Source organism: Vipera ursinii, assembly GCF_947247035.1.
Source record: "Vipera ursinii genome assembly, chromosome: Z".
Taxonomy (NCBI): domain Eukaryota; kingdom Metazoa; phylum Chordata; class Lepidosauria; order Squamata; family Viperidae; genus Vipera; species Vipera ursinii.
In genome coordinates, this window is record NC_139517.1 from 38,648,046 (window position 1) to 38,662,299 (window position 14,254).

The 14,254-nt window shown below is 40.4% G+C and overlaps 1 protein-coding gene across 2 annotated transcripts in view; it reads left to right on the forward strand.

Moving 5' to 3' along the window:
* The window catches only part of STAC2 (SH3 and cysteine rich domain 2), a 48,929-nt gene that overhangs the window by 19,339 nt on the left and 15,336 nt on the right, over window positions 1–14,254 (forward strand). For both annotated transcript variants that reach the window (XM_083376763.1, XM_083376764.1), the window contains exons 2-7: window positions 7,799–8,090; window positions 9,327–9,424; window positions 11,989–12,082; window positions 12,774–12,889; window positions 13,196–13,277; window positions 14,192–14,253. In XM_083376763.1, the coding sequence (XP_083232889.1) occupies window positions 7,799–8,090; window positions 9,327–9,424; window positions 11,989–12,082; window positions 12,774–12,889; window positions 13,196–13,277; window positions 14,192–14,253 (744 nt within the window). The remainder of the gene's footprint in view (window positions 1–7,798; window positions 8,091–9,326; window positions 9,425–11,988; window positions 12,083–12,773; window positions 12,890–13,195; window positions 13,278–14,191; window position 14,254) is intronic.

The following is a 14,254-nucleotide window of genomic DNA, read 5'->3' on the forward strand; positions in this document are numbered from 1 at the left end:
TATGCAAACATTTTTCTAATGGTTATATGATGTTGTTAGAAAGTCACAACTATTTTGTAGTTCATCTGTCTCATATTCCAGGCCATGGTTCACACCTTGTGCTAAGCCATATGCTTTGTTTCGTTTTGTTTTAGGGTGTTGTGTTATGTTGTGCTTCACAAATAGCTGAGGGCTTAGCATATTTTTGCCAAGCTTTTGTGGATTATTTAGCAAACTCATGTTAATGCAAAACAGTGTTTGAATTCAGAATATCCTTCAAACCCATTCCATTATTCCTATGCCAACTGTTTGTTATTTATTTATATCTCTTCACTTGAAACCATGTTTTTCAAAAAAAATAACTTTTCTTGAAGAAATAATAGCATCACTAGTATTTTGAGGTGTTTTCTTTGAGCAATATAAATTTGAGAGTTATCCTTCCAATTCTCTTATTTAAAGGCAGTAAGCAGAATTGAAGACAAACTATACTCTGCAATTAATTTTCAATCCGAGCATATATGCTATACAGCAGATTTTCACAACAGCATGACTGGATGCTCGGTTAATACTAAGCTTCAAACCACAAAGTTTAGATTTACCCAGGTATTGATTTATCATGTGGTGTGAACCTAACCGCTGTGGTTCATAAACCATAATTTATCATATAGTATGGTATGAAAATTCAACAATTGTATTCATCCAATTATGGTTTAAAAATCTAGTATAACATGTGAATGCACCCATTAGGATATTAGAATAACAGAGTTGGAAGGTACCTTGTAGGTCGTCTAGTCCAAACCCCTGCCCAAGCAGGAGACCCTACACCATTTCTGACAGATGGCAGTCCATTATGATGTATAAAGAACCATGGTTAAAATAAACAAGTCTGTAGTGCAGGGGTGTCAAACTCAATTTCATTGAGGGCCGCATCAGCATTGCGGTTGCCCTCAGGGGGCCGGGTGGGTATGGCCAGGGTGGGCGTGGCCTACTGGGTGGGCATGGCCAACTCTACATCATTTTCATCAAGGGTGCCTATGGGGGCCTGGGCAGGAGTGGGACAGCTCTGAGGGTCTCTGGCAGAAGGAGGGTCTCTGGGCCAGGGCCAAGGCAGTGGAGGCCGTTCCCTCACTGTTTCCAGGATGCGGATACGGATACGGATACGGCCCCCGGGCCTTGTGTTTGACATGTCTGCTGTAGTGTAAAGTGGTGGATCTAGCATGTATCTCCAGTAATGGTTATTTTGAAAATAATAACTACTCATAAAAGGCAGAAACCTTTTATCTATCCTTAAATATAAGATGCCTTTTAGTACAGTTGGGACTGTGCATATGTGCTTTGTGATACCAATGGGAGCAGCAGGGTCTTCTGCCTGAAGAACATCAAGAACAGACACACACACTAGTACAAGAATTCTCATCTCATAAGCATTTCTGGAATGCTTATGCTGTTTGTTTCCCAACCTAACCTGCCTTAAAGGATTGGCATACTCAAGGTTACCTAGGATCAGCCTTCTATTTGTTTCATTCTCCCCATTTTCTTTTCTTTTTTAACTGATCTGATTTATTTTGTATTACTATATGACATTACAGCAGCTGAAACACATTTAATAAATGAAAGTTTCCACATTCCATGCTTGAAAAGACTTACTTTACTCCATTTCCATTTGCTAGACTGCTATTGCAAATATAAGAGCAATGATGTTTATCAAAAGAGGAAAGGAAATGAAGAAAATTTGACTATAGGTGCTCCTTGGATTACGACCACAACTGGAACTAGAATTTCCATCCTGAAGCAATGGATCATTAGGTTACTCGTGTCCCATTTTATGACTCTTATTGGTGCAGTTGTTATGTGAATCCAGCTTTCCCCCATTGCTGAAAACCCACTGAGATGATCATGAATGGCAAACATGTGACTGGGGCTCTTCAACCATCCTAAATATATACCGGTTGCCAAGCACCCAGATTTTGATCATTTGACGACAAGGACACTGTGGGTGGCTGGGTTCACATATGCATGAACAATTTTAAGAAGCCATAGTGCAAGGGTGTCAACTGCTTGCCTGTGGGTGGGTTTCATCATAGCCACGCCCACCCCATTGCTGTGATGCGTCGCGACACGTCACATGACACGGCGACTTTGACGCCCATGCCGTACTGCATAGTGAGTTAGTTAAAAAGAACTTTAGTCATAAAAGACTATGGCTTTTCAGTTTGGCAAACGTTTTATCAGCTATTTAGCAGAGACTTTATTTTTCAATGTTAAATATAGAATTTGATCCACAGAAGGAGCTGGTGACCATTTATTTTATTTCTAATATGCCTCAGGAGAAATAAATGGATGACTTGGAATTTGTAGTCCATCTGTAGATGGACAAACACTTGGGCCCAGTTCAGGCTCCAGGTGGGCCTCAAGCATCTTTTTACAAATAGAACTTCTTGAGTCAAAATAGATTATGTGCTTCTGTATTGTGTGAAATGAAGCAGCCTCTATTAGCACACTAGATTTGGAAGCCCAGCGGTATTTCGCTCCAAAGTTCCCAGCTGATCAGTAGTTAGTGGAGCTGAAACCTTTTAAGCTCAGTCTGCAGAGACAGCTGGGCCCCTCCCCCCCAGCTTGCCCATACAGCAAATAGCCACAGCCAGTGAGGTGTACAGACAACCCGCATGCACATTTCTACTCTCTCACCTTTCACTTTCCCCAATCTTTCTATATTTCATGTTTTTTTGCTACCCCCAACCCCTTTTTTTTCTCTAGCAAAGCTGAATTAATTTCACTTCATAGCCCATTTTAAAAGTCAGACCTGGTTCGTGCAAACTCATGGTACGGTAAATGTCAATTCTATGAGCTTTTCTAGAATAGGTGCGGGTGTCCCAGAATTAGGAAACAGAATATCTAGGCCAGTATAATGCATTATTCCAAACTAGTATTTCTCAAACTTAGCAACTTTAAGATGTGTGGACTTCCAGCTCTCAAAATTTTTCAGCCAGCATGCATTGCTGCATTGATGAAGCCTGACCCTGTGATTTCTAAACTATTAGGACTTAGTCTCAGGTGTGAATCCAATTATTGGCAATTTTAAAATAAATAATGTTGTGAGTACAATGTGTAAACTTTGCAGGAGGGAGGACAACAAGGCAGAATTTGGTACTAGTTGCAGAATCTGACTTACTGTGATATAATAACAAGCAGATGGAAGCAACTAAGGCGAGAGCAGCTGCAGATCCTACATCCTCCAACATCTTTTATTTTCTCTTCATTTAACTTTGCTCCAAGCTTTTTCTGCTCCATCTCCTGTCAGATAGACTAGCTTTTCCAAGCTGGGATGGGTGATAAAACCTTAGGCTAACAACTAGGGACCAGCCAACATTCACACAGCAAGTTTCATAGTTGAATGAAAATTGTAACCCAGCCAGCTGTATTTGGTGAGCTCAAATAGGCCTAGCCGTACTCGGCAGATTTCTAGAAGCTAAGGTCTGGATCTGGTTGCAGTATGGATAAAAAACCAATACGAAGTAGGTAGACTGAGAGGTTTAACAAAAACCCTATAAGAGAATGAGAAACTACTTCCATTGTATTGCCAAGAAAGCTACGTGGACGGATTTCTCCTTAAGGTCAATGGAGATTAAGTCAGTTTTGGTGCTAAATACTATACCAGACAGCCTTGCCTTTGTGGGACTCAGATACATCTAAGAATACACTGTATGCAACAATAAAAATGTACAAACACATCACTGTATTTTGGAAATTTTTAATAATGGTGGAGCTGGTCCTGCACAATGTAATATATAAGGGGGAGCAGTTGAGGGAACACTACCACGTCCCCCAATTTAAAGTGCAAATATCAGAAGGTGGCCAGTCATTTGGAAATTGATGCAAAAAATCTCACAAAGATTTTCCCCCATTGGCAAAAAATGTAATTAAATAAATAACCCGTCATTTGCAATCCTTGTAACAGGCAGCTGATATGGCTTGACGTGAGTCCTAACTTTGTAGATTTTTCATAGTGTCATAAATGCTCTTTTCTCCTTGAAATTATTTCTAATAAAAATGATTGTTTCTAAGTATTTGTTAGTAATGTAACTCTCCAGCTTTTGCTGCAGCACAGAAGCTTGCCCTTATTTCAAGACCTGAAATCTTCCACATATTTCTTAAACAAAAATCTCTTCCAGATTTTATTCTCGTTGATCTTATTGTCACTTTTTCTATTCAAAGGGAGAGCTGCAAAATGTCCCTTGTCCCCTTTGCCAATAAAAAACAAAAGACTTCTAGTTACCAACCAACATTACACCTTTCCTTCCTGACTTTTAGAACCAAAGATTAAGAACAGTTCTATTATACTATAGTCCTAGCACTAACTGACAATACAGACTATCAAGTTTACACTGATACAAGAGTAATGTGATACATCAGCAAATATTCAAATCAGTATAAATGGTTCCTTCCCCTCCTCCCCCAATCCTCCTGAGAAGCTTTCTTAGAGAAGGTAGTTTATCTTTGAAATCCAGGACAAGTTAAACCACAAACTTACTCAACAATCCTAGTTATCTTGCCAAGGTTTTACAAAGAGCAGTTTTCTCTCCCGTCTTCTTAATTCTTCTTGCACCACACCACATTACTGGCCTCAATTCAAATTCAGGTGGACTCTCCATTGCTCTTCCTACCATGATCTTGTCTCTCAACTGTTCCACCTCCTTGGGCGCTTTGTCTACTCTTGGTCTCAGTCCTATCTCTCGCTGGCATATGGGTTGATTTGTATTAAAGAGCAGTGGTTAGAATGCAGTACTGCAGGCTAACTCACTGCTCACTCCAGTAGTTCGATTCTGAGCAGCTCAAAAGTTGACTCGGTCTTCCATCCTTCCAAGGTCAGTAAGCTGAGGAGCCAGATTGTTGGGAGCAATATGCTGACTCTGTAACTTCTTAAGAGGGCTGTAAAGCAAAATGAAGTGGTATATAAGTCTTAAGTGCTATTACTATTGCTATTAAGAGATGGGATAGGGCTTTGTGCCCCATTCTGCTTCACTGAAGCCAAAGCTACAAGCAAGGAATGGCATATATCTATCTATCTATCTATCTATCTATCTATCTATCTATCTATCCCCAACTCCAATAGAAATTGGATAGCAAAAAGGATAAAAAAATCCATCAGAACAAAACATAAAACCACACAATAGTAAATACTAAAAGACAGCACAGATGAAAACATAGCACTCCCCCCACTCCCACCCCTACAGTAATGCATTAATCCCCCAGCCCTGAACCAAAGCCAGTAAAAGCTTCCTGGAGCCCAAGGAGAGAGCATTTTCAGGGGGGGAAAGTGTCATTGTGCCAGAAAAGACCAACTTCCTTAGTCTTGCAACATGATAATGTTACTAGAGGGGACCTGAAGCACAACCAGATGAGCAGAAGCAATTGGACACTTATCTCGGGAAAAGTGTTTTATCTCATCACTATAAAACTAATTCATTTTTCTTTTTTCAGGTTGCTTCATTTGATCTAGTGAGTTCCTTTTTTTTTTTTGCTTCCGACCTAGTCATTTCTTCCAGCCTTGCTGTGTTGCTGGCTCCTTGTTTATATCCAGAAGAATTCCTGTACCTGTAGGTCCCCAGTTGTATCGCTTGTGCCCCTCACCGACATCTTTTATATTCCTTTTCCCAAACATGGCTTTCAACTCTCTGAAGTGACCTTTCCCTCTCACCAGAAAGTCACAGTTCATATATCCTTGCACTTTGCCTTCTAAAATACTCTGAATCTCATCCTGTGATCTCAATACCCTATTTTCCCTTTCTTCAACTTTGTATCTCTTATTCCTCTGTTATGCACCCACCCATCCAATTACAGAGTTATTACTTCCAGCATTTTGCTCTGTCTTCACTCATTTGTTTCACTTTATTGCAACTTCCTGAGTCCTAATAATGAGTGCTGTTGGCTATATTTATCTTGGGTTTCAGATAGTATCCTTAAGCATTTCTAACTCTTAGCAGCTTAAATGATTTGGCATTTATTCATTTTAAAAGTTGTTCCAACAGTTAGTCTCTTTAGGTCAGGAACTTTAGTCATGGTTTCCCCCTAATTACAGATCCCATTTCCCATGGCCACGTTGGTTGGGGATGATGGAAAGGTTATGCCACATCGCTGGTGCTTATAATGGGCCTCACTATTGTCAGTCCTTTTACCGCAGTAACTGACTGGAATCATGTGGCATAGCAAAACTGGCATTATATAAGGAGAGTGGAAAATATATTAGTAAACAAATGCCGCAGAAAAGTTATATGTGAGCCAGATTACAATACACATAGGTAGAAACGAAAAGAGGCCAAATTGCTAAGTTACCATAAAATATTGATTTACTCAACTACTAAAATGGCTGAGATATACTAAGACATGAAATTATTTGTCCCATTCTTTGATGTTGCGCCATACTTGGTGCAAGTACAACTGCTTCACCAGCAAAATGGATTCAGTTCTCACTCACCAGAAAGTGATAATGAAAAGAGCAGTGAAATGGGGTTGCAGGCTAGCCAGCCCTAAGCTCACTCATCTCCAGACACACCTAGAGATTGGAGCATCTGTGGTAGTCCTCTAGGCCCACATGTTAGCCAGTGGGTTGCTGTTACATTGAGCAGAGCTTTTCCTCCAGGCCTAGAGCATGCTGTACCTTGAGTGCAGTTAGTCATGGTCTCTGCTCTGTATGTTCATGGTCCAATTCTCACAACAGCAGGTCAGTGGAAAATTTTCCTAACTTGTTCCACTGTTGACAGGCCTCTTTTCCCCAGCAGTAAAGAAAAACAGTAAAGAGAGGATAGTTTTTCTGGCACATATATGACCTGCAGCCTTAAACAATCTCTTCTTTGCCCTTTTTTCCTCTCTCTCTCTCCCCGCTACCAAAGCAGCCTCTCTTCCAAATCAGATTAAAGTAGTTTTTGCTTGCTTTTTAAAATAGAAACCTTTTCTTGACTTCCACGTGCCCTCCTCTAGTTTATTTATTTGAGGCTTCTCTGGTAAATGTGGAAAGAGACTGAAGCATTTCTCTTCTGTAAAGTCCTTCATGCTCTCTCAGCTTGGCTGTTTCCTTGAAGATGTTTCATTATCAAACTAGATAACATCATCAGAAATGAGGAGGAGAAATGGGTTAAGTTTCTGTTTTGACCATTCCCCCCAAAGCATTGCCTTCAGTTCCTTTTGGGAATTCCCCAGAAAAAATCTGATGATTGATGAGAAAGGCAAAAATGAAGTTTATGAAGTATAAGAGGCTCAGTTTGATGTAGTAGTTAACGCACCAGCTAGAAACCAGGAGATTGTGGTTCTAGTCCCACCTTAATCACAAAGCCAACTGGGTGATCTGATCCATCATTTTCTCTCAGTCCTAGGAAGAAACCAAGGGCAAACCATTTCCAAAAATCTTCCCAATAAAACTGCACAGACTAGCCCAGGCAGTCGCTAGGAATCATGGTGGTGCATTGGTTAGAATGCAGTATTGGAACTAATTCTGCTCACAGCCTGGAGTTTGATCCTGATTGGCTCAAGGTTGACTCAGCCTTCCATCCTTCCAAGGTTGATAAAATGAAGACCCAAATTGTTGAGGGCAATATGCTGACTCTGTAAACCACTTAGAGAGGGCTGTAAAGCACTATGAAAGGGTATATAAGTCTTAGATGCTATTGCTACTGTTATTTGAAAGCACAAAATCCATTAAGTATATTGACTATTTCATCACTTCCAGTGGATACTGGGCAAAGTTCATGGTGCTAATATAATATGCCTTCCTCCCCAATGACTGCTGTTATTTCTTCCCTTTTTCTCTCCCCTTGTCTGATAGTTACAAAGGTTCAAACGCTCTCTGTCACTCAAGACCATCCTGCGCAGCAAGAGTGTGGAGAACTTTTTTCTGCGCTCTGGTAATGAGTTCAAGCTGCCCTCCGATGTCCTGCTCAGCCCTCCTGATTCCATGCCACCCCCGTCTCCACCCCCAGTTCCCTTTGAAACAGAAGCCTCCCCCAGAGCCTTCCACAAGTCCCTGGGGACCCTCAAGCCCATGAAGACCCACAGTTTCCAGGAACACATCTTCAAGAAACACAATCCTTGTGAAATTTGCCATCAGCTTATTGTAGGTAAGCAATTGGACGCCTTGTTTCCCCACCTTCTTGATAATGTTTGCTAGTTCTTGTCATGCACACTCAGGAGCTGAATTCCGATCATTCTTTTTCTATCCGTGTCTGGATTACCTTAAACTCTAAATCCTGAGCTACTGCCAAATCAGGATAACCCTCCTTCTTTTCCTCAAATAGATTTACATTTAATAAGGATTAGGCATTGATTCTAGATGAAGCTTGGAAAAATATGCATTAACGGAAGTTGGCTGTTGATGTATCTCATCTGCTTGAGTGGAGCTTGCAGAGAAAGAATAAAACAGCTGGAGCACAGCCAATGAAGGAACAAAGAGATGCCCCCAAGCCTGATTTTTCTTTTTCTTTTTTAAGCAGGCTAGCAACAAGCAATTGGAGGTGGCTGGAAACTTTATAGCTTAATAGCTTAATATCTTTTGTTGGGAAGAATTGTTTGTTTAGATTGGAAGTTATGATGGCTGTTAAGTGAAGCACCCATGTGTTCGTCTCATGTATGACCCCCACGTACCTCTTTTTCCCAATGCAGTCATTAAATGAATGTGTGGGTTGTTGAGCAGAGCATAGGATGCCTCAGGGTTGCCAGAGAACACCCCAACCTCTTGAGGCACCTTATGCTCTCCCCATGCCCCTCAGGATTCCCACCTCATCAGGCCCCTGATCCTCCTCCTTGCCCACATCACCAAGTTGCCCATCCCGCATGTCCCTAACCCAAGTTCTGAAGCTCTTCGAAAGGTACGTGTGTGATGGGTGACATTGGGTGAGGAGGAGGTTATGAGGCTTGGTGGGGGAGATGTGAAGGGAGGTGGAAGGGCCCTATAGTATCACTGTGGTCAGACCTAGGAATGAACAATCACAGGGGCAGTGCAGTGGCTGTAATGTCAGGACCAGGTTGTAAATAGCTTTTTTGGGGGGAGGCGCTAAAATGTCCAGTTGTAAGTCAAAGGCTACCTGTAAATGAATAGGAAATATAACCCTAGAAATAAGGATTAAAAAAAATCAGAAGATGGTTGTTTTATAATAGGCCACCCTCCAGATATGTTGACTAGGGGGGATGGTAATCATTATCAGCCTAACTTGAGATGAGTATATAGCCTGTTCCTTGTTATCAGACATGTATTTCTGATTTTTATTCTCTGCCTCCCAATATTATTCCCACCAACATACATCTATTATCTTAGCAAAACACCTTGAAGCTCCCTTGTGTCTTGGTTTTACTTTTAGGAAACTCCAAGCAAGGTCTACGATGCAAGACATGCAAAGTGAGTGTCCATCTGTGGTGTTCAGAAGAAGTTTCTCATCAGCAGTGCCTAGGCAAGACAGTAAGTAGCTAAGCAAAGCTATGTAAGGGTTAGGATAGAGAGATCCAGAGAGGGAGAGGATGGACTCTATTCTAAAGTTTACACAGAGTTGATGTAATACAGGTAGGCCCCACTTAACATCCAGTTATTGAACCACTGTTTGACATTACAGTGATGCTGAAGAAAGGAATTTGTGTGCAGTCCTATAAATTCAAGCCATTGCAGTGCCTCTACAATCATTTGGACAAAATTTAGTCCCATCGGGGCCCACCTGCCTATATGACCACCTTTTTTGCCATCCACCAACACCAACATCCCAGCTGTTGCCACACTGCATACCATTACTGTATTGGGCAGGACTTGTTTCATACTGCTTTCCTTCAAGCTATGTAGCCAGGGCTTCAGTTTGCATACCAGCCAAAGTCTCCATTCATATGCCTGTCAGGGCCTCTGTTCTCAGGTCAGCCCGGGCCTTCTTTCACAAAAGGAGAGCCCGGCCAGTGTGCAAAAGAAGGTCCTATCTGTGTTGGCACAAAAAGAAGGTCCCAGCTAAAAGAGTACTTCTTTCAGGCACTGGCCTTCTTTCATGTGGCCTTATTTTTTTTGGGGGGGGGGAGTAGTTCTGGCCAGTACAGATACGGAGCCCTGGTTGGGACTCAAAGAGGAGACCTTACTTACTGTACAAGAGAACCCCCTGATTGCACCAGTGTGAAAGGAGATGGCCCAAAAGAAAGCCCCCAACTAGTATAGCAATGGCATGTGGTGTAGCAATAGACAAGGCTGGGCAGTTTTCACTTAGCACATAATATGTGGAATTCATTACCACATGGCATGATGATGGCTACTAACATGAATGGCTTTAAAGCAAGGTTTGTTGTCTTCGGATTGAATGTTGCCTCTGGCTTGGGGAGAACATGCCTCCAAACACGTTAGAGGAACAAGGGGAGGGGAGGGTACATGTCCTTTTGCCACTTAAAAATACTCAGAGACACCGGGATGAAAAACGAAAATTTTTATTGATTTATTTTTCACATTTCTCAATGACCTGACTTCCTCAGAGAGATACTCTTAGCGATCTACAATAAAACATCAAAATATAAAAGCAGTATATACAGTAAAAAGCATTATATACTGTAAAAATGAAATGTTAGAATTAAATTTTTTATTATATTAAAAATTGTTAAAAATTTGTTGACAAAGGGCAAAAAAGAAAGGTCTCTCAAAATGCTGAACTAAGATAAATTTTGGGCAATTCAAGAAAATTCCTATTATGTAAGATCAAAATTAAGATAGGTGACCAGGTTTGGTTTTAAAATTGCCCTAACAAATTGTATAAAAATAAATAAATCAGTGAACATAAAGTAGACATAAAATCACGCCAAAAACATATTTCTCGCAACATATATTTTTCTCTACACTTATTGTTAATTCCAGCTATTCAGAAGTACTATTTTATAGATTATGCATGGAAAATAGCCCATTCATGTTTTTAAAAAATGTGTTCCTCAAAATAAAGTATCTTGAAATTAATTATCTCAATTCTTCATTACCTGATATATCTTTCTGCTTAAACTGGATAAATCAATTAATTTGTCCTATACCTTCTCTAAACTGAAAATAGATTAAAATACTTTATTCTTAGACACTTGTAATTTTTTCCCACTCAAGGACATTCTAAAAAACATTTGGCCACTAATAAACACTTTTAAGGTATTTATCAATCCACCTCCTCTGTTTCTGTTCTTTTATATTTGCCCTTAACAAATTGTAGCTTATGAAATCATGCTTAAATGAGTTATGTTTCATTGCACGCAAACAGTTGCTTGTATTGCAGTCCTTCCTCCATGTGAACAGTAAACTAAGAAAAAGAGAAGTTTGATATGCATTCTGAGACTATGGTTAAAAAAGAAAGAATGGAAAGTAGCTTTGCAATATAATTTGTTCTATTATTGACATGCTAAACTTGCATTATTTATTTTGTTGTGCAAAAGACACAAATGAATAAACTGCCTTATTATAATATGCATCTCTTTTGTGTTATAGTTAATTAAATTTTATTTTCTGGTTTTATCAATATGTGTTACGTGTGCTTTCTACGGCTTACCAATTGATACTATGAAACAGAAAGTGTTGTACCACTTAGGAGTCAGTTTCTGCAAACTAATTTTGCTTCTTTGTACATTACAGATTTCATAACTTTTGTCTTATTATATTTTATTCTCATGTTTTCCCAGGGATCTCAGACCAGTAGATGGGTTCACAACAGTCGTGTGAGATCAATGTTAGTAGATGACTGGGGAATTTTCTTGGTTTGAGACCAAACACAATCTGCTATACCAGATTTCTAGAAGCAAAGAGTCAATCCAAGAATTACCATTTTTAAAAGCTGATGTGCAGAGTTCTAAACTACTTCTTTTCCTGATTTATTTAGTTTAAAATTTCTCTGAAGGTTAATATACAAAGAGGAAATTGAGGGGAGCAAGCACTATATTAATTCATCCTCCTCTTGGCAACATGGCAGAGGGTCAAGCACATAGTACTCTATAGCAGGCCAGTGAAATATTCTTCTGTACTTTGTTCCTCAGCAGGCAACCTCTTTCCGCCGTAATCTTAGTTCTCCTCTGCTGCTACATGAACCACAGCCCCAACCAGCCCCAGCCAAGGAATCTCCTCCTACAGGTAAGAACTTGGCCATTCCCAAAATCTGAAAAGTCAAATTTCTGACAGAAATTCAATCAAAGAAAATGGATGATGAGGTGCTCCCAGGCTACTGCCAGACAGGACTTTCCAAGGGATGGATTCAAGATGGCAGACATGCATATGCAGTACGTGTAAAAAAAGGGGTAGGTTTCACAGTTCTTATCTTTTGACACCCAACCTCTAAAATGCCTCTGCTGCCTCCTCAATGGATATTCAGGGGTAAGAAAGAATACAGAAGATGCAGTGTGAAAATGCAAGAGGATTATACATGGAAGATGATTATGATGCTGGGGTCACCAAGTAAATTGCCATGATTGAGGCAGGGCAATTGGATGGAAGGTGTGGGGGGGAGGCTCATTGTGGAATTCAAAAGCCTCCCAGATCCAATTTAGCAAATAGATTCTTTATCAGGGAACCAAGTAGAAGAATTTGACTGGTCATTGCAACTCAACTCACTCTTTCCGGATTGTAATTAGGAAGCGTGGTGGGTTAATCTGGCTGAAGAGAACAGATTTCGCTCATTGCACAAGGAATTTTAGAAATCATCAGGAGACAGCATCTACTAATCGAAGTACAGAGTAATAGAATAAAGTGACCATGCTTATGACAGCTTCCTTTTCTTCTCTTTTGTGCCTGACAATCCAATTCTAAAATGTATGTGGTTTACCAGCAGGCCCCAGTGGAAAGGTAGATCCCGTTTATGAGACTTTGCGCTACGGCACTTCACTGGCCTACATGAATCGCTCCAGCTTCAGCAGCACCTCAGAGTCCCCCACCAAGAGTCTGGTATAGTCCCTAAATTCAAAGATTTCATTTTGGTAACATTAACAGGTCCCTGATGAACAGACTGGGGTTGAGGGAAACCCATTTGTAAAATCTAGAGGGAGATAGTGCAGAAAATGTTACTGGAAATGGATATGTGTGAAAAAGGATAGGAGGAAAAATGGAAACTGAGTAAATCAAGAAAGCAATACACATTTATTTCACTGGTACTCATGCTATAAAGATCAATTTGAAGGAATGTCTAGTCAAAGCAGATAGCAACATCCAGCCAACCTTGGCTGATCTCAGAGAGGCATTTATTTCTTCCAGAATGAGAAGGAGGACATAGTTCAGAACACAGAAGGCTCAACAGCAAGTGGACCAACAGCAGAGGAAAATATTACCGATAATGGTGAGTGAAATTCCCATTCCCGCTTACAATATGTAAAATAACCTTTTTTGTTAACCATGCCCAAAATTTACCTTCTCCCCACCACACACACATGTGTACATGTGTAATATATGAAAGGAGGGATGGGTTATCCTGCTTGCTCAGCCTGCATCAGCCTTTGTGCATAGTCACACCTCTCTCTCTCTCCCTCCCTCTCTCTCCCCCCCCTTCTCCTTCTTCCCTCCCTCCCTCTCTTTATCCCAGAAGTCACTGGAGATATCCAAGATGGCTCTAATAAAGGCAAGAAATCTTGCTCTTTCTAATTCTATTTTTCATATATTGATGTTTTATTTTCATGACTAAATCCTTGATTACTGTTTGGTAAGCTGATACAGTTAATCTCAAAAAACAAGCAAACATTCACTTCCAAACATTGTCCTAATGCAAATTCACACACACACCCCTTGACCTGTGGAAGGCAAGACTGCCTCAGAGAGGAAGGCTTATGACTTTGAAGGCATTCAGTTCTAGCAATGTTTTGCTAAAGGGGCTGTTTTGGAAACCTAACAAAAAAAAAATTCCCCCTGTACAAATACTGCTCTAATTGCAGCAAACATCATTTAATTAATATTTCCTCTCAAATTTAGGTCTATCAAAAAGGATTGCAAAAATCCAGCCAATCTCTTGTGGTTCAGTTTTGTTGCATCCTAATCTTTGCAACCCAACGGACATCAGTTTGCCAAATTTTCTATCAGTGACCGCTTCTCTGATTTCTGGGTATTGTTTCATAGTGAACTTTCCAGAATCCCTTGTCATCTCTGAATTTGGATTGCCGCCTCCTCAGGAAAAATAAAAGAAAGAAAAGAAAGAATATATGTTTTGTTGCCTACTGGACTGATGAGCCTTAATGCCTTCTATTTTTTTTTTCCGTTTAGTTTTCTCAGTGGCCACAGAAGGCGAAAGCCCTGTATTGGAGGAAAATAACGCAGGGCAACAGG